The sequence below is a fragment of the Saccostrea echinata genome, unplaced genomic scaffold (genome assembly GCF_033153115.1).
Source record: "Saccostrea echinata isolate AGI-Se365-2 ecotype Australia unplaced genomic scaffold, CSIRO_AGI_Sech_v1 ptg000022l, whole genome shotgun sequence".
In the NCBI taxonomy this organism is placed as follows: Eukaryota; Metazoa; Mollusca; class Bivalvia; order Ostreida; family Ostreidae; genus Saccostrea; species Saccostrea echinata.
In genome coordinates, this window is record NW_026889771.1 from 15640243 (window position 1) to 15668006 (window position 27764).

General features: G+C 33.2%; 1 protein-coding gene and 1 pseudogene across 1 annotated transcript; one reads left to right on the top strand and one right to left on the bottom strand.

The window, feature by feature from the left end:
* Nucleotides 1-11552: 11552 nt before the first annotated feature.
* LOC133190997 (uncharacterized) lies at nucleotides 11553-13674 on the bottom strand (annotated as a pseudogene).
* LOC133190998 (nardilysin-like) lies at nucleotides 13502-26316 on the top strand. The gene is made up of 19 exons (XM_061326664.1): nucleotides 13502-13514; nucleotides 14220-14440; nucleotides 15457-15561; nucleotides 15647-15806; nucleotides 16113-16163; nucleotides 16325-16371; nucleotides 16525-16600; nucleotides 20623-20674; nucleotides 20950-21033; nucleotides 22640-22706; nucleotides 22905-23032; nucleotides 23456-23615; nucleotides 23906-23977; nucleotides 24273-24416; nucleotides 24586-24722; nucleotides 24999-25089; nucleotides 25241-25357; nucleotides 25565-25654; nucleotides 25881-26316. Exons 1-19 carry the CDS (start codon nucleotides 13502-13504, stop codon nucleotides 26094-26096), a joined length of 2031 nt encoding a protein of 676 aa, XP_061182648.1. The 3' UTR covers nucleotides 26097-26316.
* The last annotated feature ends 1448 nt before the right edge of the window (nucleotides 26317-27764 follow it).

Consider the following 27764-nt stretch of genomic DNA (forward strand, 5'->3'; position numbering starts at 1 on the left):
CTTGACATTGGAGTTGACCTACTTTTGGAAAACTTTAACCTTGGCCATAACCTTTGAACGGTTAGTGCTAGGGCTTTCATACTTCACCTGTGTATTTCTTGGGAGAAGGCCTTTCCCTAGGCACCATTAATTTTGACCATTTGACCTTGAACTTGATGTTTGACATACTTTTGAAAAAACTTTAACCTTTTCCATATCTATTCAATGATTGCTACTAAGACTTTCATATTTCACAGGTTTATTCCTCGAGACAAGACCTTAATTTTGGTACCAACATATTTGATTTGATTTGCATTTGAGAAAGTTTAACCTTTGTTATGAGTTGCCATACTGGGGCATCAGTGTTTCACAAACACATCTTTTTTAGTGTGTAATTTTGTTATTTCAGATAAACTACCAGCACACAAGTATGCAATAGAACTGACTAGCCAGTTCAATTGAAAAGCAAGTATACTCTTATAATAACAACCAGCACATGCATTATTTTCTATACTTAGAAAATTGTGAATCAATCTATCTATATATTGGCTAAGGTTTTAAACTCCTTCCCCAACTAAAATTATTATTGTCTCCAGTCTGTCATAGGAAACACACATATACATGTAACATGATACAATATATTGTAAATCATTTCTCTTTCATTTTGAGCTCAGATGCTAAGATGTTTTCTTCTTGACTACTATGTTCTAAGCTGCCTTTACTTTTGATAATTAGAAAAAATATTGTACTCAATTAAAAGGTCAAAATTTCATGATTCCCTGGTTGTGTTCAAACTTAGGAAAGTACTTTGCATGAAAACATTTGGTTTACAGTAATATAAACCTCATATCATTTTGAGGTAATGGGTCAAAGAGATTTTTTCTGAAGTTCCAAACAAGTAAGAGTACATTAAAGATTTTATACAGTTTTTTTAATAAAAAGGGACAAAAATCAGTATTCTGGAATGCATGTAATACCATGATTGGTATGAAATGAAGATTGGTAAATGAAAAAGATATGTCAAAATAATTTAGTTAAGGTTCACAGTTACTTGTCAAAGTCTTTACAAATATCAAGCAGTCTTTGAAGGACGTTGAGAATATTATTAAAGAAAAGACCCACATGTGTTGACAATCTTTTGTGAATACCTTAGCATGCTTTTAGTTCTTAAATGAAAAAGTTATTGTTTTGGCAGAACTTTCCTTTCATTACAGTAATTCTATTTCTGTTGATCCATCATGAAAATACATGTATAGTGTACCTTAAATGTGAAATTTGAGTATCGGCCATGGATGCAGGGTTGACAGTATTATGTTAAACTGAATTTGTTTTTGAAGTACAAAAGATTTCTGCAGAAGTAGTTTTGAATTGAATTTACATATATGTTATCTCAAATAAAAAAAAACATTCTTCACAATGTCTTATGTCTGTTGATTTTGTTTTGTTTGTTGTCCCCCGCTTTTGCTAAAGCGAGGGTACATTTAATCTTATTTGTCTGTAAGTCTGTCACAAAAACACTAATTTTGATCATAACTCTAATATTACAAAAGTTAGGTCTTTGATATTTCACATGTACATTACCTGTGATAAGTCCTTAAATTTCCAAATAAAATATGATTGTTGAGTGTTTGACCTTGACCTTGAATTTTGACTTTCTTTTAAAACATTTCAACATTGATGATAACTTTTGAATGAGAAAAGATAGGACATTCATATTTGACAGATGCATTACCTTTGAGAAGAACTTTTCAAATATATTTGAATTTTGATCGATCCCATGACTTTGACCTGGAAGTTTAACCTACTTTTTTAAAAATTTTAGGATAGATGGTAACTTTTGAATGAGAGAAGATAAGGCATTTATATTTGACATGTGCATTGCCTGTGACAAGACCTTTCCAAATGTGCTTTGGTTTTTGACCTTGTGATCTTAACTTTTAAGTTAACCTTTAGTTCTTCTCAAAATTTTTAACATTGGTGATAACGTATGAATGAGAGAAGATATGGCTTTCATATTTTTCATGTTCATTCTTGTGAAAACACTTTTCAGAAAGAATTATCATTTTTGACTTCATTACCTTGACCTAGAAGTTTGACCTATTTATCAAAAATTTTAACTTTGGCCAGAACTTTTGCTCCAGAAGAGACAGGGATTTCATGTTGTTGTTTTTTTCACATGTGCATTGATTGCATTATGATATTTGACGTCATGACGTTTTTTGCGGTTTAAAGAAACTTTAATCTTCACTGTAACTTTATTTAATTCAAAAATTTAATTTCTTTAGTATGATGGACAGGACATATGGACAAGATGGTAACAATTTGCGATAATTACTTGCATTCCACCCACTAAGAAATTGAAAGTGGGAGACCACAATATCTGAATTTGCTCATTTTTTTTAATTGGGGGGGGGGGGGGGGGTTATGATTTGGGGTGATAAATTTTTGGTCATCATTTCAGATTTTTGATTGTTTCGATTTGTTTTGCTATTTTGTTTTCTTTTTAAGACAGTAAGTTCAAACACTTAAGATGCTTTTAAAATAATCTTTCGGGAGAGACATTAATTATGGTCAGTGTTTGCTATAATATAGATCTAAAACTAAACAGGTCTTAATGCTTGAATTTTATCCAAGTTTTATAATCATTTGATTTTTCTTTAAGCAAACAACCAAGAGAGGCATTTGATTACCTTCAGGTAGGCTTTGTACAAATTTCCTTTAGAAACACAATTTACATTTTTATAAAATGTAATATCAGGAAGCCTATGCATTTGTGTAGCAGTAATTAATTTACCTGTGAAATTATGCCCTTGATTTCCTTAATATCCATAGACAAGGGCTTGCGAAGTTAATGTTCTCTGTATCGATTACAACATTAAGCATCCCAAACTTGCTGATTAAGGTATTGAAGTGAAAATTTTGCAAATGTGATGAAATGGTGTTAAAGTTATTTGTCTATTTTGATGTAAATTGTTTTCTTTGTTTTAATTTGTTTGTAAGTTTCCAATTTTTCCCCACTACTTATGATTAATTAAGTACTTATTTCTATTAAAGAAGCAGATAGAATGCAAATTTAGATATTTTTCTTGAAATTTCAGAACCCATTTGAAATGGAAAAATTTAGAAAACTATATTACAGTAAGTAGTTTTACTTTTTAATGTAGTCTTTTAATGAAATTTGGTGATTAAAAAAATTCCTCCAGAAGTCAGCTAATTTTGTAATTCATACATAGAATATTGCAATATTAAACTTTGATAATTTAAAGTTTTCCTTGACTTTTTATAAATGTTAACTTTTTTTTACTGGTTGTATTAAATCCTTGCTGTGGCCTCCAATTCAACATACAGATATATCAACTATGCTTTTATCAAAAAACAATATTCACTTTCATTCATACATTGATTCTATGTATCCCACTGAACTTAAAATAAAAGGCACCACAAAATCTGACACATCTGTTTCATATTTGGATGTATTACTAGAAAGATATATTGATGGCACATTAACAATAAGACTTTATGATACACTTGTTGCCTTCAACTTTTATTTCATTAATTTTCCTTCTTTATGTAGATTGTACCATTATCAGTTGCATCTTTACGTGTAGATTTAAAATCCAAAAGCATGCTCGACATGGGAGCAATTTAGAAATGAGACAGGCTTCTAACAAATAAGTTGATGATACAAAGGTATCAGCTACCTTATTTAAAGTTAACATTTTGCAAATGCTGTGGTTGATACAATAACCTTGTTTACAATTACAATCTTTGGTTAGGTTGAATGTTGACTGACATTTCTCATACAAATTGTTAGCCTGTCATCATTGTCATACCAAATTGTCTACAGATTTTTCTGTTTACCTGATCATGACAAGGAGTTAACAAGCGGTGTGAACATTTGACAGGGGAATGCTTACTGCTCCATGGCACAAGATCCCACATCTAATGTTTTCAGGAGTTCTGTTGTCTTCATATTTCATCCTATGCGTATCTGTATAGTTTTATTTAAATCATGTTTCAGTTGATCCTGTTAAGGACAAACACATACTGGAAATTATCTGGTCATATTTTCCAATGCTGTCACAGTACAAGTAAGAAATAGTTATTCAGCAACCTGTTTTGTAATTTTATCATAAACACAGCATAACTTGCATGTGTGTTAAAAATTATACCTTGCAAACAACAACTACAAATGTATATGATATTTTTTCTTGTATGCAGGAAAAAGCCATTGTTGTACTTGGACTTTTTCTTCGGTCATGAAGGGGAAGGTAGTTTGTTAGCTCACTTGAAGAGCGGGTAGGTATTGTTTCTACAGGTACTAAAAAAATTTTCTTTTGCATGTGTTGCATTCACAAATATGAATTCCATCTGAAATACTTAATTGCCACATGTAATATGCAAGTAAAACTACGTAGCATAAAAATGCATCTGCATTTCCATGTTAAAATTATTAAGAATTATATGTTATTTGGAGAGGTTTTTTTCTCTCATTGATACCTCCTTCATCCATCTCGGAATCTGTAAAATTAAAATCTTTATCCATCTGTCAGATTACTTAGCTATGACTGAGCCTCATTTTTATGTTGCCTTTGTATTATCCTTCAACAATTTGGCATCAGTGTTAACTCATATCTAGCTCAACTGGACCAAAGGTTCAAGCAGGCTTTACTGAACACCTAATGTCTGTCCATATGTCTGTCTGTCCTTCTGTTCACATTTTTGACTTTGGACTACATAAATTGTATGAAACTTGCCACAAAGTATTCAAAGTTGAAGGAAATACAAGTGGTTCAAATCATCTTGTCAGGGGAGATAATAAAGAAAAGAAAAAAGTAGATTTCTTAACAAATCTTCTCAAAAACCGCTGGAAGATGCATCTAGGAATGCACACTACCATTCAAGATAAATTGAAGCAGTCTTTTCTAATATCACTTCCACTAGTGAATAAAACTGGGTTTGAGAACGAATGTCCTCCAAAAATAATACTGTGTACTAAGAAAGGCACGAGAAAAGATTTAATGGTTTAGGTCTAGGTACCACAGACCTTTAAAATCAAATTCTTAATGATCCCCCAGGGGTAGGAAACCTTATCCTTCCAAAACACCTCAGTCATGCATGAATCAGTATTTCAGAACATTCTCCTTCTATTAGTTTCTGTTTATCTTTAATCAATCACCGTCTGTATAACCATTTTTGTAACATCCAAAGGAAACCACGTTCTATTTGTAAGTAAACACTTATCAAGTCATTGCTTAAATACCAACAGCCCTAATTCACACTTGTGTGTACCAAAAATACTGCTCTACTATGCTAAATTTTGCAATTAAAAACTTTTTAAGGAACAGTTGGACTTCTGGAGGCTGCAAGAGCTGGACCCACTGAGGCTAAAGGCAGATATTTATCCCCACCCTACCCCCTGACTGAAATCATTATCTGCCCCTGATCTTCTTCATTATCTTTTTGCATTGTTCGTTATATAAGGTATTTTGTTTTTAAAGATGTAATTGTAATTATATGCCCATCTTAAGATGGGACTTACTATGGTATGGCAATCATGCCCGAATGCTGTCAGTCTGTTAGCTTTTTCATGTCTGTCCCATAACTTAAATACTATGAGATCTAGAATACCAGTAATCAAATTTTGTCAGCTGATACTGTAACATCTTGGGTATAAGGTGTGTTGCACATAAAAGGTAGGTTGCTGTGACCTTTAATAAATATGTGACCAAATACGGCGAAATCCTGTCCAGCTCTGAACTGGAAAATATTAGTCCTAGAATCATCAAACTCGGTCAATTAATGCATCTTAGGTGGAGGGTGTGTCACATCATACTTAAAGGTCAGTTTGACCTTTTATGGTGAATTTTTTTTTTAATATGTTTTTAAATCCCAACAGGTGTAAAAGTATTGCAGTTACCTTATTAAAAATTGTTAAATCTAGAAAATACTCCTTTTTTCATGGTAAAGTATACAGCAGTATAAAACAAATATAAAGAGAAATTCCACTTGTCCCATAGGTACATGGTGTTTCATAATATATGTCACACAATCTGAATATCAAGTATGATACCAAAAATATCAAATCACCATAGACAAACATATTAATCTAAAATTATGATATTGTTAAATATCAGGAAAACTATAATAACAGGAAGTCATTGATCATGTAATCAGTGATGTCATAATTTCAGCTGTTCTCAAAAATTCTAAAATTTTGAAATTGTAAAATATCAGGAAAATTATAATGCATGTGTACCAGGAAGTCATTGATCATGTAATCAGTGATGTCATAATTTCAGCTGTTCTCAAAAATGAAGTACAACTAGCAACAAAAATTTGAATTTGTAAACCTTTATTATAAGCCCGATAAATATTGTACAGGTGGTGATGAAGAAAAAATCCAGACGAGAAAGCACTGTCTGGTTTTTATTTATTTAGGATAATTAAAAAGCTTGAACACAATATAATGTAAAGTTGAAAGACAGTTAAATCCTGCCCCCCCCCCCCCCCAACAAAAACGAAAATCAAGAAGGAATGAGAACATTGTCAAAGTGAAGTCAATCATTGAGAAAACCTCAAGAAGTCAGTTAGATCTGAGGTTAGGGAAATGGATTGTGACAATGTTCGTGTATGAAGTGTATTTAGAAATCTTTGAATTAAATGTGTCATCATACAAGATTTCAACATTGCAGCATTTAAAGCTACCAGACATTCAGAGTCGGTTGAAGTTTGCAAGATTGATTGAAAGGAAGAACGAAAGAAGTGGATGTCAGTACATGCCGGTAGTTCTGAAATGACACATTTATTTCAATGCATCTTTAAATAAAACAAGAGGCCCAAGGGCCTTGAATCGCTCTTCTGATAAACTGTACAACCTATCACTTCTATTTAAAGTCTGTAAGTATCCTGTATATTTAGATAAAGCCTTGAAATTCCAAAGATAGGTCATCCTTTTAGATGAAACACTCTGAGAACCCAAGATGATTCTAAGCAAATTAGTACCTGAGAGTAGGTCATGGTGACCTACTTATCACGTCATTCTCTAAGGACCCAAGATGCATCAACTAAGTTTGATGATTCTAAGTCAATCAATACCTAAAATATTTTAAAAATTATAACCATAAAATTTTAAAAAGTAGGTCACAGTGACCTATTTTCATATGACATACTTTGAGGACCCAAGATGCATCAACTGACAAAGTTAGATTATTCTAAACCATTTAGTACCTGATATATTTAAATAAACCATAAAATTTCAAAAATGCGTCACAGTGACCTCCATTTCAGTCGACTAACTCTGCGGACCCAAGATGCATCAACGGACAAAGTTTGGTGATTCTTAGCCAATAAGTACCTAAAAATATTTTTAAAAAGCAATAAAATTTCAAAAGTAGGTCACAGTGACCTACATTTCAGTCAACTTACTTCAAGGACCCAAGATGCATCAACTGACAAAGTTTGATGATTCTAAGTTAATTTGTACCCAAAATATTTCATTATAACCATATAAATTGAAAAGTAGGTCATGGTGACCTACTTTTCAGTAGCCGTACTCCGAGGACCAAAGATGCATCAACTGACAAAGTTTGATGATTCTAAGCCAAATAGTACCCGGAAATATTAAATACAGACATAAAATGTCAAAAATAGGTCATGGTGACCTACTTTTCAGTTGTTGTACTCCGAGGAACCAAGATGCATCAATTGACAAAGTTTGATGATTCTAAGCAAATTAGTACCTGAAATATTTCATTAAAGCCATAATTTTTCAGAAGTAGGTCACAGTGACCTACTTTTCAGTCGACCTACTCTGAGGTCCCAAAATACATCAACTGACAAATTTTGATGATTCTAAGCCAGATAGTACCCGAAAATATTAAATACAGCCATAAAATTTCAAAAGTAGGTCAAGGTGACCTACTTTTCAGTTGTCGTACTCCAAGGACCCAAGATGCATCAACTGACAAAGTTTGATGATTCTAAGCCAAATAGTACCCTAAATATTTATATATAGCCATAAAATTTCAAAAGTAGGTTAGGGTGACCTACTTTTCAGTTGATGTTTTTCTAGGACCCAAGATGCATCAACTTTCAAAGTTTTATGATCATAGGCCTTAAATTGCTTTAAAATCGAATTCTTGCAAAGTTCAAAAAGTAGGTTACTGTGACCTACTTTTTAATAAATATGTTTTATGGCCTCAAGATGCATCATCTTACAAGATCTAATGACTCTCAACCTCTCAGTATTCGAATTAATGACCTTAATTGTTTTGAATAAGATTAGCTATAAAATTCAGAAAGTAGCTCAAGGTGACCTACTTTTTAGTTGACGTACTCCGAGGACCTAAGATACATTTACTGACAAAGTTTGATGATCATAGGCCTTAAATTGTTCAAAATATGCCTCTAAATCATTTTGAAAAAGAAATGCCGCAAAATTTAAAAAGTAGGTCACCGTGACCTACTTTTGAGTCAACATGATATGAGGTCCTTAGATGCATCAACTGACAAGATTTGATGATCCTAGTCCTTATAGTAAGCAAAATATCAACATTTTAATAAAATGTAATTTTTGGTCAACTTTGAAGTGACCTTGAGACCACGCCCTTTGCCCCCGGGTGATTAATCTACAACATATCCTCATCCTTTTGTGTAAGTTTGGTGATAATCTGCCTAGTGGTTCTTGAGAAGAAGATTTTTTAGCAACCAGTACTTTTGTTTCTATTTTCCTAATTATCTCCCTTTGTTTAAGGGTCACAACCCTAGTTTTAGTAAAAATAAAAGCCCTTGGGCCAAGGATACCCTTTGACAAATTTGACAATAACTGGTCAAGGGGTTCTTGAGTTATGGCCCATATTCTAAAAAGTTTACGCACACCGCACAAATGGTCATAGCATTAGCTCTATGAGCCTTTGGCTCAGAAGAGCTAAAAATGAATACATGTATGCACTTTTGGGGGTCTGAAAAGCTAGATATGTAACAAGAGATCTGTCAAGTATCCTGTGAAACCTACAAAGCAGTGGTCAGAAATTTCTGAACATGTGCCTCTTAAGTTATTAATTTAGGACAATGGTAAGGAAAAGACTTTGAGTACAACATTTAAGAATTGCTTGACATAGAAACTGAAATGGAGAATGTTGGATACTTCTGACTTAAAATAATAATTTTGAATATCTGCTGATTAAAATGATATATAAAATGTATATGTAGCTTTTGTTGTATTTTTTCTTTCTGCCTTTAGATGTGTGACATATATTGTGAAACACCCTGTATAATAATCAAGCAATGGTGATTCAAGAAGCATTTATAAGAGCATGTGTCCAATTGGAGATTAATTGATGAGTTTAGTGTAAGAAGATTTCTGGTAGAGCAGGTGATATCTATATATTTTGGGGACTGGGCAGAGGAATCTGGCCTCTTAATTAATAGTATATCTGTCAAATTAAAATAGTTCTTGTTCATAAGCCAGTCATTACTTTCTACCGGTATATTAATTTGGTATAAAGTCATTAGATTAATACGATATTGTGTAATATAATACTCTAATTTCCATATCTCAACAATGAATTGCAGAATGTCATGTCTCACTAAGATGACAGTTTTACAGTCTAAAAAAGAAAATTATGATTAATGTTTTGATGTTTTAATAGGGTGTAGCATTGTTCATTTTTCATAAAAAATACAATTAACAAAACTGCAAATGGGCATTTGTAAAACTTTAATACAACCACTTGAGAAATATATGATGTATTATTTGTTCTCATAATTACTACAACATAGGAGAGGCACTTTCAAACATTAGGATGAAAAAATCATCGGAATCTATGTATCAAGGTTGACATGATTTTCTTTCTTGCAATCTAATCTATTTATGATAATTGAACAATATTTGACCGAAGTATCTTAATTGTGCCGTGGCGGTGCACTTTTTTAGCTCACCTGAGCTGAAAGCTCAAGTGAGCTTTTCTGACCACATTTTGTCCGGCGTCCGTCTGTCTGTCTGTCTGTCCGTCTGTCTGTCTGTCTGTCTGTCTGTAAACTTTTCACGTTTTCGACTTCTTCTCAAGAACCACTGGGCCAATTTCAACCAAACTTGCCACAAAGTATCCTTGGGTAAAGGGGATTCAAGTTTGTTCAAATGAAGGGCCGCGCCCTCTTTCAAGGGGAGATAATTAGGAATTAGTGAAAAAATTATGGCATCATTTAAAAATCTTCTTCTCAAGAACCATAGGGCCAGGAAAGATGAAACTCATGTGGAAGCATCCTCAGGTAGTGTACATGCAAGTTTGTTCAAATCATGACCCCCGGAGGTAGGGCATGGCCACATATGGAGGATCAAAGTTTTGCATAGAAATATATAGGAAAAATCTTTAAAAAATCTTCTTCTCAAGAACAGCAAAGCCATGATGAGTCATATTTATATGGAAGCATCCTCAGGTAGTGTAGATTCAAATTTGTTCAAAGCATGACCCCTGGAGGTAGGGCGGGGCCACAATGGAGGTTCAAGTTTTACATAGAAATATATAGGAAAATATCTTCTTCTGAAGAACTGCAAACCATGATTAGTCATTTTGATATGGAAGCATCCTCAGGTAGTGTAGATTCAATTTTGTTCATATGATGACCCACAGGGGTAGGGTGGGGCCCAATGGGGGATGGAAAGTTTTACATAAGAACATATAGAAAAAATATTTCTTCTCAAGAACAGAAAAGCTATGTTTAGTCGTATTGATATGGAAGCATACTCAGGTAGTGTAGATTCAAGTTTGTTCAAATGATGACCCCTGGGATAGGGAGGAGCCACAATGGGGGATCAAATTTTTACAAAGGAATATATGGGAAATTTTTTTTAAAAATCTTCTCAAGTACAACAAAGCCATTTGTTATATTGACATGGAAGCATCGTCAGGTAGTTTAAACTCAAAGCCCCCCCCCCCCCCGGTCTTTTCAATACTGAACTGATTTGTGCTTTTGCCTAGCAAATGTGCTCAGGTGAGCGATGTGGCCCATGGGCCTCTTGTTTTTTTATTTGAATAATGGTTTCTGGCATTTATGCATAAATTACCTGAAAACATACTGGTTGTTTACAGCATAAAAAAACACACACACAGGCAGTTATTCCCTATATATTCATTATTCTATATTCTCTAAATATGCTTCATTCTGCAGAATTTCTTTGTTTTGAAATCCTAAGCAATAACTTGTTTTGATAAAATTATTTACTTGGCATAATTCATAGTTTGTGCAACTCAGTTCTATATATTATACAATATTTCTCATAACTACAAGATAATTTACTTGGAATTTCAGATAATTTTTTTTTGAATAAAGAGATTTTTTCTCATATTTACCAGTTTATCAAATCATATTTACAAGAAAAGATCTGGTAATTACAAGATAATAGGGCATATTTTGTTTTATTTGATATTAATAGGCTTTTCTCATAGTTTTGTTTGCAGTCATTAAAATATTCCTATCCCACTTGTGAAATAAAACATTGAATATCCTCAATTGTACAGAGAATAAATGAAAGATAGGGCCTACATGAACTTCAAGTGAAAAATGGTACACTATTCTGTGTTCACTGATTGGAGAAATTTAATTACTTTAACTGTATTGTTACCAGTTTGTCCCATATAAAGATTGTTCTCATCATCCACACACACACTAATTGGACTACCGGTAGATACTTGTCTTCTGAGTAGTAAAGATAAGAACTGACCGTCCTGATCAAGGAGATGAACACTGGTAATATCACACACCAGGATGTGACCGAGGACATCAGTACAGATTCCATACGGATAGAACCTTAACTCCAGTGAGTGACCTGTGTAGGAGAATCTGTGTTGTCCTGATTTATTCACCACCACGACTGCCTTATTATAGTCTGATGTACAGATATCTCCATTGATGTTTTCTGTTATGTAGTGTGGTCTACTGTACAGTCCCTGTCCTTTGTTATCTCTCTCTATGTTCTGTAGTTCTTTTCCTTTCTTGTTATATCTGGTGACTTTACCCTCCCCACTATTCATTATCCCCACCAGTATGTCCCCATTGATGTGGGAGGAGTGTATGCTGATAGCTTCCCAGTCTCCTGTTCTAATGAATTCTGTGATATTGTTATCCAGTGTTATCCTATTGATGACTTTCTTGTCTCTGTCTGTAAAGATCAGATCCCCGTCCTGTGTCAATGTGTGGTAACCAAATCCACCACTGGTTTTTATCTTCTGTAACTTATTCCCCTGTAGATCTGTTTTGACAAATTTACCATCATAATCACTGCCCCAGAGTCTGTCTGACTGATCTAGTGACATATGCCACACTTTGTCAACACCTGCTACTTTGAATTTCCTGACCTCATTGACAGAGAAAGATAAGGATAGTGTTTGTTTCACACTAGATGTTGGTTGACTGTCTTCCATTACTTGATAGCTTGTTGGTTTCAGATGTGATGTAGGGATTTTTGATTTTAGGGGCTGTACTTTTTTCATCTCTTCTTTAATGTCTTGAAAAGTTATTTTCCTCAGTAATTTGGCAACATTCTCTTTGCTGTACTTCCCAGCAGTAAATACAGGCATTACTGGTTTTGTTGTTTCTGGTATTGGTTGGATTTGCAAATCCTCTGCATTAAGACGTTTTGAAGGTTTTAAAGAGGACATATAAACATGGAACTCTTTGTCCAGGTCATTGAGATAGTTAATGTATTTTTCAATTGTTGTATCTTGGTTATTTAATTTTTCCAATAATGACTGCTCTATTTTGTTCACTTCTTTCATATTCTCAGAAGTCACCGAGTCCACCATGCTTTTTAGGGACTCAGCTTCAGCCTTCATAAAGGTTCTTAACTTGTCCATGATCTTCTTGATTTCTTTGGCATCTTCATTAATTTCTCTCTGTAAATCTTGAGATGTTGGCAAGAAATTCTCGTGAATTTTGGCAATTTCTCCTTGACATTGGGAAAATTTCTCTGTATAAATAGATTCCAGATCAGTGAATGTGTGACCTCTATGTTCTTGTGTAGCAGTACATTTAGAACAAATCGGGATTTTACATTCATCACAAAGAAGTTCTATATCCCTGGTGGGGTGGATCTTTTAGGCTAGGCATTTTTCTGTGGGCAGTTGTCGTTTCCGTTGTTGGTATAGGACTACCTCGTGGCTTTTTGTTTCTTGACTTCTCAGATGTTCATCTCTACATTGCTTACATAATCTTGTGTGGCAAAGGTTGCAGTAAAATTCAGTTTCTCTCACAGTCTTGGATACCACACTCTAAAAAGTGTTGAGGTGTACCTGGTAATTGTGCTTTTGACAGAGCCATCTGGAAAGAGTTCCATTAAGTATTATCTATTTGGTAAATTAATATAAATGCTTTTATGAAGAAAAGATGTTTTAAAATGTATTTCTTTTCTTAATTCTGATGGCTTGATGAGAATCAAGGGAATTTTTAAACGCACAAGGTATTGATAGAGGTTTTTTTTGTGCTAGAAACATGATACTGAAAATCTATTATAAGCATTAAAATGAATCAACTTAGTAAGTCATCCTGCAACGAATTTAGACTTCTAATTTATAAAAGTTCTTGCATCTTTATGGTTTAATAAGTTAACTGATCAAAGCATTACGATCTTTTAACTTACTGTTTATCTCCAAGGTGACTTTCATTGATCAGCCGGCCATTTTGAATGAATTTACAGGGAGGCTATGTTGATAGGGAAATTTATTTCCTGGTTGTTGATAAATATAGATTTAAATGTCTGTGGTGTACAAAAAGTATTTTGTTTGAAGAAAGAGGTCTCAGACAATATTTATAGAGGAACAGGGACCTGATACTATACTGCTTCATAATCACAAAAATGAAGATATTTTCAATTAATAATTTAGGAATACCTTATGATTTTTTTTAAAGTATCTGATTTTATCTACCTATATATGTATAAACTTATATTGATTGCAAATTTAGTCTTTTGAGGCATTATTTAATGTGACATCTACCCCAAAAATTTCAGGGAAGTTGCCAAAAACTTTCCAATAAGCCATGCCTTTCTGCAAACTAATTGACAAAATAATTCACATCTCCCAGTAGGTAAAAGAAGGGTGAATTTTTCACTACATTGAATAACCCTCTACATTGAGAGGAAGGGAGGATTTTGTTTTATGGTACTACATATATTTTTCTAATGATTTGTTTCCCTTGAAGATTGAGTATTTTTTAAACATTTTGTGGGTATTTTGCCACAGCAGTGGAAAGTGGCCACAGTTACAATGGATTTGAACTGAACACCACTGCTACACAGTTTGTGGTGAACTTGACCCTTACTGACAGTGGACTTGAACAGTTTGAGGAAGTTCTGCTGACAGTTTTCCAGTACATACACTTACTGAAGAGCAAAGGACCACAGAAGCATTACTTTGATGAGATGAAGATAGTAGAGGAAACCAAATTTAGATTTAAAGAAAAGGTAGAAGTACAGTCAATTTAGTGAAAACATGGTCCCAACATCAAACTAATTACAACAAAATTATTTGATCATAAAAGAATTTTAACATGTACTGGTACAAAACATGCATTAAAAAAAATCTAAGAAAATCTAATGACTAGAAAGAATAATTTTGACATGATCTGATTAGCTTTGGGAATTACTTAAAGAGGCTGGGGGTTGTGGCCATTTTTAGACTATATTGATCTCCTTTAGAAGAAGAGCTCCATATGAAGATATAGAAAATGATCAAATTTTAAAACTAAAATTTTTGAAATTTTTCTTTGCCAAATGATAGTTGACAGCTTAAGATATCATATCTAAAAAATTAAGTTAAATCTGGTGGCTAATTTGTGGTTAATTTGTTGACCCTCCCAGCCTCCTTAATATAGAAAAGGGACATAACTCTGTAAATTCATCCAATGTTTTGCTGAAATAAACTTTTAATTCCTGTTTTTCATGAAAGTGTAAATCTTGTTTAAACTTTTTTGATACACTTTACTTGATCATTTTTTCACAAAAATAATATATATAAATTTTAAATTGATATTTTGAATCCTTGATAAATTGACTGGACTATGGGTGTTTTTAAAAATCAGTCATCGTAATAATATCTACATGTATTTAATTAAAAATTCAAGTAATTAAAAATACAATAAACCTGCTTATTGTGAACATGCTTATAATGAATTGATTCTTACGGCAAAGTGATTTTCATTCCCTATGGCTTTGAAATATGTTGTAAACTCAATGCATATAACAAATTATGTTTAGTACGAAGCAAAATCGTCTGTCCCTGGCACTTCATTATAAGTATGTTTTACTGTATCAGCTAGGACAGGATGCACAAGGATCCTTTGAAAAATTAGTGGAAATGAATTGTATTTGTTTATAATGTTAGTGGAAAAGTAAAAAGTACATCTATTTCAAAAGAAAAAAGTTGAAATAAAATTGTAGATGTAATTTTTTGTTGGATGAGAGCATTCTTTATTGTTTAGGGAGATGCAATGGATTATGTGGAGAAAGTCTCAGAAAACATGCAGATATTTTCCCCAGAGGATGTTTTAACTGGCAGAGATTTAATGTACGAATATGACCCAGAGGTAGGTCTAGTAAATATATAAGTAATTTTTTAATGAAATTTACTGAATATTCAGAGTTTTTGAGTTTTTTTTTAAATCTCTTCAGCTGATTGTTAAGTGTCTGGCAGATCTAAGGGCAGACAACTGTTGTATTTTTCTGTCGTCCAAACAGCTGTCAGATAAATGTGACAGACAGGATATCAAATGGAGTCCTGTAAAGTATGGAGTGGCAGAAATCAAACCTGAATGGATTCAAAAATGGCAAGGTAGAAACTCCAAACAACAATGCTCTATATACTAATACATGTATTTATACAAACCACGGAGACAACATAAGGCAATGATTTATAACCAAAGTTTAATTAATTTCCATAGGTATCAGATTTCATGTTTTTGGCAAAAAATATAATTTTCAATATACGTATATTTATGGACAGCTACCTCATCCTATTCAGTTTATAAGTAAAATTTGTAGTTTTTACCCATAAACTTTAAATTTAAGTTCACCTAAGCCAAGCAGCTAGGCTCAAACCAACCTTGATAATGAATTGGTTGTATGTATTTTCTTTCAGACCCACCTAAAAATCCTGACCTTTGCTTACCACAACCAAACAAATCAATAGGTATGTATGTTGTATTCTTATCATACTGTAACTTATATGTTATTCTCAGCATTCAAAATCAAAATTCATATTGTACACTACACATGAATATCGGCATACAATAGAAATATAATTAGTATCTATATTCCAGTGTATGTTAATATTTTCATTCTGTTTCACAGCTACAGATTTTACAATAGCAGAGGTGGAAGCAAAGTATTGTACAAAGGTGGGGCTTGTCTCTTCCTTTAGCTTTTTTTTCCTTTGTTCTAGATTTTGAAATAAACTGATTCATGTACAGCTAGTACTTTTAGCAAAATTAATGTGGGTAGTTGTTCTTGTACAATGTACATGCATATAATTTGAAGCTTGTCTCTTTCAGCATCCTATAACTCTGTCAGAAAATGAGTTGTGTACATTATACTACAAGAAAGATATGAAATTCAAAGTGCCAAAAGGTTAGTGTTTCTCCAATAAAAAGGAGAGATCATTCATAAAGTGAACCACATTTATAGGTCAATGTACCTTATATGGAGTTTGATCTCACATAAAACACTTTTCTGTGACTAAAAAAATTTTAAAAATTTAAAAAAAAAAAAAAAAAAAAAGAGAATTTTTCTGGGTGAAAACATCTTCACGCCTGCTAATCGATCAGTTGCATAACCAGCAGTTATGTATAATAATCAAAAGAGATCGATTTCCGGTTATGCATTTGATACGAATAATTTCAATACACGGATGGTAAGTTGACCCGATGCAGGCAATAATTGAAATTTTAATTAAAATATAAGAATGTGATTCCATGAGCAATTTATTTTTCTTTTATTTTACACCCTTGTAAAATGCAAGAATTGTCTATTAACGACGATATTTGTTTTGAAGCAAGGGCTGGTAGAGCGAAAACGCTGATTGAAAACAGAATTGCCGACTGGAATTCGTGATAATCTCAACTGACTTTAAATATCCAATGTTCACCATTAGTTTGCATCAATTACATCTTATCCATCCAAATTTGGACTTTGATATGTGTATTATTTGGCAAATATTCGAGGTAAATAATGTTGCCTATGCATGTGATACTTGAGTTGTGAAAGAGATTTCGGGTTATGCATGAGAAAAAGGACAAAAAGTTTTAAAAGTTTTATACGATCTCCATAATTCACTTCTTAGACTTTTTACTCTTGGTAATGATTATCAAATTTTAAATATTGGCTGTAATATGAAGACGTTGCATCATATTTGCAAGCACATTTTGATTTTTTTATGCCAGAGAAGGAAAACAGAATACTGCGTTGTTTTATATTTAATACTTTTTAAATACTAGTACGTTTAATCATTTATGAAATTATCAAACGTTATTTAAAGTATATTGATTTTGTGTTTTTTTTAAATACTTACGCTAGTAAAGATTATTTATTTTTAATAAATATTAAAGTATGTCCGTTTTTTCGTGTGTCACAAACTTTTTATATGCATGCTTTAGACAATTTCTGCGACTTTGAAAAAAATTCTTAGTACATTTAGTGGATGTATATTTTTGCATGTTTTATTTTTTGCGATCTCAAACTGATCGCAAAAATATTCAAAAAAAAAACAAAAAAAAACTGGATATACGGTAAATTAAATGTTGTTGTTGATAACCCCCCCCCAACCCCCCCAATGGAAATAACTCTTACTATCTCTTTATACATTCACTAATGATGTATGAATTGAGGCTTGAGAATTATAAAACCCAAAGATATATTTGTAAAATATTCTTTCCTACAATTTCACTGACTCTGATTGCAAATAATTCATTCTTTTACGCTTCTTCATAATTTGAACTTCTTATTATACACTATAGCAACATGCATCTATAACCGATTTTATGGTGTGCAAACCATTTTCTTTCTCTTGCTTCTTTTCGTGTAATGGACGATCTTTACCTTTTTACCATCAAACATGAGAATTTAAGATGAGGCGTTGTCATCTTGTGCCTTTTCCAGCTCGATAACAGAATTCAGTATACTCGGCCTCAGAACATAAGGAAATGCTTCACCCATGGGATTTATTCCATAAAGAATAGTTTCGCCAGGAAAAGCAAAATTGTTTTTACACTGTTGTGGATGTAGCATATTTTGCCCAAACAAAACGTCTGTTCCATTTTTTAGACAAAACATAAATCTAATGAATTTTTCACCAAATAAATTCTAATCTATACCCAGAACGCAATGAAGGGGGGGGGGATCTTTTTTCTGAGGATAGAAATTTGCTTTAGTAAATTTTCCTTTAAATGCGCTGCCCCCCTTTTTTGATGTGAGGTCGAGCACTGGCAGATTCCAGAATTTGGACGGTAAATTGTTTTCTTTCGTTCTTTTTTTTTTTTTTTTTGCTTGTCAGAAAATTTTGGGAAGTAGGCCCCCACTTTTGGTCAGTTTAGGGTTTTTTTTCTTTTCTTTTGCTTGTCAGATTTTTTGGGGGAAGTTGACCCCCCCCCCCCCAACTTTTGAAACCATTGCTATCGGCCTGTTAACGATGCCTTGGGTTTTAAAACTGAAAAATACACACACAATAATGTGATGTAAATAGTTCTATGTGTGAAGAAATAGAGAATTAATGTTAGTGCAATTATTTTTAAAATAGTTTGTACTGATTGTAACTGAACCTCCTCCCCCCCCCCCCCCCCCCCCCAACAGATTTACTTCAATCAACAATTAACAAATCTTTTTTTTTTTTTTTAAATTCAGCTTGTTTGCAGGAAAATCCTTTACTTTTATTTTTAAAATTTTGGAAGACTATGTTATAATTACATAATGTTTAATTTTAATTATAAAGTTTGAAACTGTTTGTCCTTTATCTCATGCATAACCCGAAATTGCTTTCACAACTCAAGTATCACATGCATAGGCAACGTTATTTACCTCGAATATTTGCCAAATAATACACATATCAGAGTCCAAATTTGGATGGATAAGATGTAATTGATGCAAACTAATGGTGAACATTGGATATTTAAAGTTAGTTGAGATTATCACGAATTCCAGTCGGCAATTCTGTTTTCAATCAGCGTTTTCGCTCTACCAGCCCTTGCTTCAAAACAAATATCGTCGTTAATCGACAATTCTTGCATTTTATAGGGGTGTAAAATAAAAGAAAAATAAATTGCTCATGGAATCACATTCTTATATTTTAATTAAAATTTCAATTATTGCCTGCATCGGGTCAACTTACCATCTGTGTATTGAATTTATTCGTATCAAATGCATAACTGGAAATCGATCTCTTTTGATTATTATACATAACTGCTGGTTATGCAACTGATCGATTAGCAGGCGTGATCTTTTAGTTTGTGTCTTACAATTTCCTATACTTCTAAAACTGTCATTTAAGGTCAAGATCTAGTAAATGAGTTTAGACTTTCTTCTTGGTGCTAGATTCATTATGACGTCATAATTGAATTAAACTTAATTTTTCCCTTACTTTACAGCTTCAATAGATTAATGAAGAAAATAATGCACTTTCATGGATTTCAATTTGAAATCATGTCAAATGTAATCCCGATACTCTTATTCCGTTTAATATCATTCTAAAGTAGAGATCAAGAAAATATGAAAAACCGTTTTCTGAGAGACTGTAGGAAATATTGATACATTTCCTTTGTCTGAGATGGAGAGAAGTCCCATTTTTATACCAGACTTTCTTCATTTTTCATTGAAAATGGGCAGTTTTTCCAATGAGTTTACCCTAAAATTATGTGAAATATCTGTGGGCACCTTTCATTCACTAGATCTTGACCTTAAATAGAAATGTAAATGTTCAAAACATTGCACAGTGTTAGCAACATTTTCATCATCAAAAATTGATGCATTGTATCTTTATATCATGTACAAAGTTATCCCTGTATAATTTAGTTTGTATTCTAGCCTCTGATTGGTTAATATCCAAAAAGGAACACAAATTATTTCTGTATAACCTAGTTTGGTATGGGGATACCCCCCCCCCCAACAACCAGCTGAATCATCTGTATCCATACAATCCTCTCATTTCCAGTCCTCGGGATTCATGGAAAATTCCAGATTTAATAAATGTACCTTTAACTTCAAGCAATAATTCGATCTTACCACATGTAAACAAACAACAAGGCTGCTAGGCCTATGTATCAGTTTTTACCTCCCCTTGCTTCCCATCACTTCCGTTACTTCCGTTACTACGGTTGTATTATTGAGCGGCAAATTTGAACTAATAAAAAGCAACGAAATTTTACACCCATAGTTATTTAATGTTAAAATTAAATTATAAGGAATGACTCGCTTGGCGGATTATAAAGCGTAAACTGACCCAAACCAGGTTATACTCGAATGGCCAAGATTTAGAGTCATTCCTAATGTAAAGAGTATATGGGTGATGATATTCCTGCATTTTTAAAGACATTTGTGAGATCATGCAGTTTTACTGATAGTTAAAAGTTTCATGGTTTACAATGAAAAAAATTCTTTTGTAGCTTATGTGTGTGTTCAGTTGATGTCACCATTGGCCAGCCAATCGGTGAAGAGGTAAGATTTCATTGAAGACATTGTGTATACTGCAATAGAATTAAGAAAGTGAGTGCAAATTCATAACAAAGTGCTGGTATTTTCATTCAGATCAATCAACAGAACTCAAGTAATGATCAAATGAGATTAGATAATTCCTGTACACTTAATGCTTTAAATGGTTCTTGTTGACAAACATTTTCTCTATAATTTTCACTAGATATTGGAAAAATAAAAGTATTGTGTTTGCTGAACACTCTACACTGATAGGTGCAATATTTAATGGTATTTTGCAGCCAAGGCCTGCTGAAAATATTCGAGGCTGTGATGTGCCATAAATTGGATGCCCCCACATATCCTGCTATCATGGCTGGCTTTGAGTAAGTTGATTTTGAGCTTGAGAATGTGTTCCAGTGCTAGACCCATTAAAAGAACGTATGGTATAGGTTTTGGCCATTGATCTATGCATTCTACAGTGAAACCTGTCTTACCAGGACTGTTTCAATAGAAATTGGTCAGATTAGATAACAAACTGGAAAAGATAACATTCCAGATTAGACAACATTTTAATCTGCAATCACTTGAATTAACTAGGAGGAACTTAAAGTTTACATCATAATAGGCAAGGTTTTGGAATAGACAACAATCTGATTAGACAAGTTTTACTGTATTGACTAAAATTGTTAAAGAATCAACTTGCCAGTCCCTATTTTTTAGATATAATAGAAATAACAAAATATTTCCTACAATTTATAGACAATAAAGAAATTTGTTAGCCCTGTTTAAAAGCTAGTATTTTTGGGGGGATGTAGGTGCATACTGCATCCATGGATATATTACTGGTAATGACTATCAAGTGATCAGATTTTTATACCCCTGCTTAAAAAGCAGGGCATGTATAGTGATGGGGGTGTCCCACCATCTATCTGTATGATTGTCCGTCCGTTACGCTTTGGGGTACACACCTCTCATCCGCAACTCCCTTTATACCACTGAATAAAAAGATGATTGCACTTTAAGGACATGCAAAATTTAAGACAAAACAAACTTTCAAAACAAGCATTTTTCTTTTAAATTCAGAAATGGTCATCATCTAATCTACAACTTCACATAATTACATAAATAAAAGTATGTATTTATGAAGTACAAATCTGTTTTCAAAGGAGGGGGTCGTCACAATTTTTTGAATCTCCGTACGATAATGAGGATGCCCGCTTTTTTACTGACTTTTTACGTTGTTAGCACATGTTTGTCTATTGTTCTCTTTTTAACAGTAGCTGTATATTTACATTACTAATGTTATGTCAAACGGGGATTAATAGACAAACATGCGCTCACGGTCTAAACATAGAACACTGCCTTTCTTTCTATAATATTCAGAGTTACCCATCACATATCCTCAATTTCTCCTATACCACTGAATAAAATTTAAACATACTTTCACAGAATCTTTATTACATAGTGCCATAGTGCACCTCCTATTTTACTCTTTGATCAGACACTTATTTTGGACCCTGCCATTATGAACATATGGGAGATGGGGGTATCATTTTGATAGCTCAGTGTTCACAGTACTAAGTCTTCTAGTTTGTTTAGTTAAAAAGTCCATCTTATTTTTAGACGGATCTTCCTTTTATGTTCATCATTTACTTAAATGTAGAAATACAGGTACCTGCAATGAAATTGATTAATTCTGCAAAAAATGCAAAGTAATTTTATGTACTGGTGTACTTAATTTATAGGTTTTGTCCTAAAAATTCATATTACAGTCAACCCTTGTTATCTCAAACTCAGTGGAACCAAGAAAAAATTTCGAGAATTAGAGATATCCAGGGTAAAATACCTATAGAATATGGGGTTGAAACTTCCAAATCACTTTGACATACCATGTTATTTGAGATATCAGTGTACGAGATATCGAAGTTCAACTGTATTTGGTTATCATGGTAGACTTTCTATTCTTGATTAAAATGATTTAAATTTCAGCTACTCAATCAATGTGGATGATACAGGACTTAAATTCAAAGTGAATGGATTTAACCAAAAATTGCCTGTAAGAATTCTTATCAAATTGTACAATCAAAACCCATTTCCTTTTATAGTCTTTATATTGTTTAATGGAGGCCCATATAAGAACATACATATAATTATACATGTATGTACATGTACATTCAATGCAAAATATGTTCCAAGATTCTGTGTACATGTATGATATTGGATAATCTGAGAAGCTTGTATTGATTTGTTGTAGGAGCTGTTTGATCTACTTCTGACAGCTGTTTTTGACTATGCTTGCAATGATGAGTTGTTTCCCATCATGAGAAATAAAGTGAAGAGGGAGATTTTTAATGCCATCATCAGACCATCTGAACTTGTCAGGCAAGAATGTCTGTGTTGATTAGAAATCATTGTTTGTTCCATGAGATATCATAACTCTGCTGCCATTTCTATACATAAATAAGAGATACCCCGGTACAAAGTTATATGGATTATATATTATGATGACTCTAGATCTAACTGACTAACAAACAAAAACTGACAAGCTACTTAATTTTATACTTGAATTTGCCAGTTAAATACTTGAATTTTAGATTCCAACACCTGTAATTAAGGAAGATTGACTGGATGATGGTACAAATTCATTTTAGTCAGTTATAATAATGTATTTCTTATTTACTATCAGTATTGCTGATTCTCCCCTCCTTATTCCACACTACACATATCTACATTTTTACAATGAATGGACAAATAAAGTCATTGTTGTCTGTAACATTCCTTCACTGTTGTTGATTTTCCTTACAGAATCCTACGATTTTCTGTGATAGACCCCCACTACAGGCCCGCACCTGAAATATACAGTACAATTGATAGTTTGACCAATGAGGATCTTCGACACTTCCTAACAGAGTTCAGACAGAGTATAAAAGCAGACATCTTAGTGGTTGGCAATGTTACATCCAAGGTAAATCTGAGGAAGATGAGGTTAATGACAAACAGTCACAAACAACTCTAGCTTTGTCCGGATAAACAGAGCAAGTATATGAAATAAGACTAGTACTTCATACTTGCTGGCCCTGGCACCTTTGGAGTATAGGGCAATGGTGAGCTCTCTCCATTCCTTATCTGTCACTGGCTAGCTTCTGGGGTGTGCCCAAACTTTTATTTTTGTTTCTTTATTTTGTAATGTCATTTTAAATCTTTAAATCAACTGCAACAGATTTGTAATTTACTTATGAATTTCCTATTTCGCAGGAGGCAACTTGGTATAAAGAGAGAGTGGAATCAAATTTATGTGGAAAAGTGGAACCTTCTAAAATGTACCAGGTAAAATAGAAATATGGTAGGAAAAAAATAAATTTGTATATTTTAAACAACAGGATGAAAGAGAGAGGAATCCATTTTATGTCTAAAATATCCAAAGTTTTCAGTGCATTTGATGGGCTAATTTCTTTTATTCCTGTAATAGCTGAAATGTGAAAATTCTTATGTGCTCAACAATATGAATATAGTATGTACTATAAGATCGATTTTAAAATTACGTTTGGTGTATTACATCTTTATTCAACTAGATACCTGGAAAATTTCATTTTTTTCTTTTTTTCCTTGTTTTTTTTTGTAGAGAAGACTGTACCAGATTCCTAAACAGTGGAGTTACTGCCAGACAAACAGCTTTAACATGGAGGATGCCAACTCCAGCATCACTGTTTACCTCCAGTCTGATCCCGGGGATATCAGGTCAACTGTCATTAATGAACTCTTAGATGTAAGTGTCAAAAGCTTCTCTAAAGATTCAGTCAGAGTACTCCATGAAGTGTGACTTTCATTTATTCATTTATACATCTTTTGCCGTGTTTTCTGTGATTGATATAAAAGTGAGCTACATTCCTCACACATATGAATGGCACTCCACATGTAAACTTCTTTTTGCATAGTTAAGAATGCAGGAGCCCTGTTTTGATGTATTGAGGACACAACTACAGCTGGGTTACACTGTATACTGTCAGAATCTAGTCACCAATGGCATCATGGGACTTGCTGTAACAGTCCAATTTCAAGCCCAGAAGTTCGCGTAAGAGTTTCATTATCTGTATATATACACATGTACATGTATACTTTTGGTTATTCTGAAACCTCAGAGATTTCATGCAAATGAATTACAGCTTTCATTTTAAATTAACACTGTTAAGTTAATTTGCTGTTTCATTACAACTTTCAAGATAGATGAGGGTATAAAGAGTTTTTTTTTTGACTTGCTTTAGTCAAAAGTTACTTCTGTAATATGAATTTTATTGACAGTTTTTTTGTTAAAAAAATTTGATAAACCAAATTATTGTATTTTATGTAGAATGCATGAAGTTGACAACCATGTTGAGGATTTTCTGAACAAGTTCAAAGAGATCTTGGATGAAATGTCCAAAGAAGAGTTTGATACTTTGGTAATTACTGAACTCACTTTAATTCTGTTGCTTTAACAATTTTGTTGGCTCCTTGAAAGACTTAACTGTATACTTCATGTAGAAATGTTATCATTGTTGTCTTAGTCTGAAGTCCCTGTGGTGTATTTTAAGTCATTGTGGTATATTTAAGGTGGAGTCTCTGATAGCAGCCAAGCTTACAGAGGACACACAGTTAGAGGAGGAAGTCAACAGATACTGGGGGGAGTGCAAGGAACAAAACTATGTGTTTGACAGATTAGAGAAAGAGGTCTTTATTATACACTGTATTAGTTAAATGATCTAAAGGGCAGCTAGTGAATTAAGTGCATATATATATTTTCTGATGCAATTTTACATGTGTATTTGAAGTCTGGAAAGCTATTATAACATACATGGTAGGTATTCTAATCTATATGGATGTTCATACCTTGATATGATCTACTTGGTATGATAAGATCTACTTCTTTTACTGTAGGTAGCTGTACTGAGGATGTTAACAGTAGAAGACCTGCGGAACTGGTACAAACAGTATCTGGGAGAAAACCAGAAACGGATAAGCTTTCAGGTATATAAACTCGCATCAGTATTTACTGCAAAATTCTAGAAAACTTGTTTTGACCATGAATTTAAGAAACACGCAAATGCATGTTAGAGATTTATCTTTGTAAAGCTTATTTGTGTCTTTATTAGAGTCTACTTGTTTGCTGTGAATTTTTGTATAAAACAGAAAGAACTTTCAAGGTTGAAAAAAAATCGCTAACTTTGATTTTAATCTATTATTTGTGCTCCAGGTTCTTGGAAATGCAGAAGTGGAGCAAGTAGATGGGAAGGGTGATGAAGTGGAACCTCCCCAGAAGAAAGCTAACACAGACAAATGTAATAGAGAACAGAGCTATGTTGTGAGACCTGTCAAAGACTGTAACTACCCAGATCATCAATGTATCAGTGACATACAGCACCTCAGATCTAAACTCACAATGTTTGACTACCACTGTATCACAAAATGATGAAGGTTGAAGATAGGCACAATGATCAATGTAAAAGAAAGGGAGGGGTGGGGGTTTAGTTCTGTTTTAATTGTTTCAATATTTTGACCTTTTAAAGAAAAGAAACTATCATTCAGGAAGTGGGACATTCAGTCATTGTGGTAATTAAGCATGAGATTATTTTATGAGGGAATGAAACAAAGTGTAAGATATACATGTACCACAAAGAAACAAAAAGCTTTCAAAAAGTGAATACAGTTGAATTTCGGTATCTCGAACACTGATATCGAGAATACCATATACAGTTAAACTTCATTATCTCGAAGTTGACGGGACCGTTGATGAACTTCGAGATATCCGGGGGTTCGACATATCGAGGGTTATAATTCTAATGAACTTCAAATAAACTTAGTGCAGTGAACATGCACTTAATAGTAGAAACATGTCCAATTCCTTCTTGTTGGAAATTCTGTATACGATTTCTTTAATATACATGTACATGTATTTAGCATTAAAAAGATTTTAACATCCTCTTTATAATTCACAGAACAATACTTTGTATAATATGCACAGTTGTATAATCCTTTTAACAACCCGGCAAATCAACCGCTAGCATCGTTTCCCATGTATACATAACCGGATATCGTCTATGCATTGTAAATTTAAAACCAGTTGCTGTCAGAATAGCGCAAACGAAATATACAATTTTTTTTTATTTGAAAAACATGTTCATACATGTATAATCAGTTAAAAGAAAAGATTTTACCACAATGAAATCAAATGCAAAAGAAGAAACACGCACTTTTGTTTAACTACGGAACACACTGAATTACAGGGCACTATAGCACGTTTTCACTGCGACACACGCTCACATGATGGTGTGTACCGATGATTGTAAATTCTGCATGCACATACAGGAAAAATAAATTCTAATTGCATTAAATTATAGAATTTTGTTTCACTTTGATGTTTATAATTTTCGCTTTCATATGCATAAACTATGCAAGCGCGCATATTACACATAGCATAAATAGCGATTATCAAGATAAATGTACCCCAGCTACAAAACAACGTGTCATCCAGGCGTATGCATAAGACTAATACACACAACCTTTGGCTTGCATAATTAAAATCAAGGTAAGCTATACATACACCTCCTATTATTATCGCGCTATTATCTGTTGATCACAGGAACACAGGTAACCCGTGCTTGACAGACAGGTGGCTGTTCAGTTTACCCAACGGACTTGATCATCAGAGCGGAAAATTATCCTGACTTCGAGATAACGCAAGTGATTTTAATGAATGGGTACACAATTTTACTTCGAGATAACCGGTGTATTCGACATTACCATGTTCGACATAGAGGGGTTTATTTTGATCATTTATAAAGCAAATTTCGTAGGGACTGCGGCCTTACTTCGACATATCCAGGGTATTCGAGATATCCGTGTTCGAGATTTCGAAGTTTAGCTGTACATGTCGAAGTGAATTGGAAGTCCCAACCACTTATTCTTTAAGTATTTAACCCTCAAATACTTGGATATCTCGAAGTTTTTTCTTGGTCCCATGAGTTTGAGATAACGAGGTTTGACTGTATTAAATCTTCATAATATAAACAAACTTTACATAAAGGAGATTGGAATATGGTGAGGGCAGCATATCACTGATAAAGATTATTCATGGATG

Bases quoted from the DNA above. Each gene is read 5' to 3' on its own strand.
- LOC133190998 (XM_061326664.1), top strand. The intron at 21,034-22,639 runs GTAAGTTGATTT...TTTAAATTTCAG, and splicing joins GCTATCATGGCTGGCTTTGA to CTACTCAATCAATGTGGATG. The intron at 25,358-25,564 runs GTCTTTATTATA...CTTTTACTGTAG, and splicing joins TTGACAGATTAGAGAAAGAG to GTAGCTGTACTGAGGATGTT.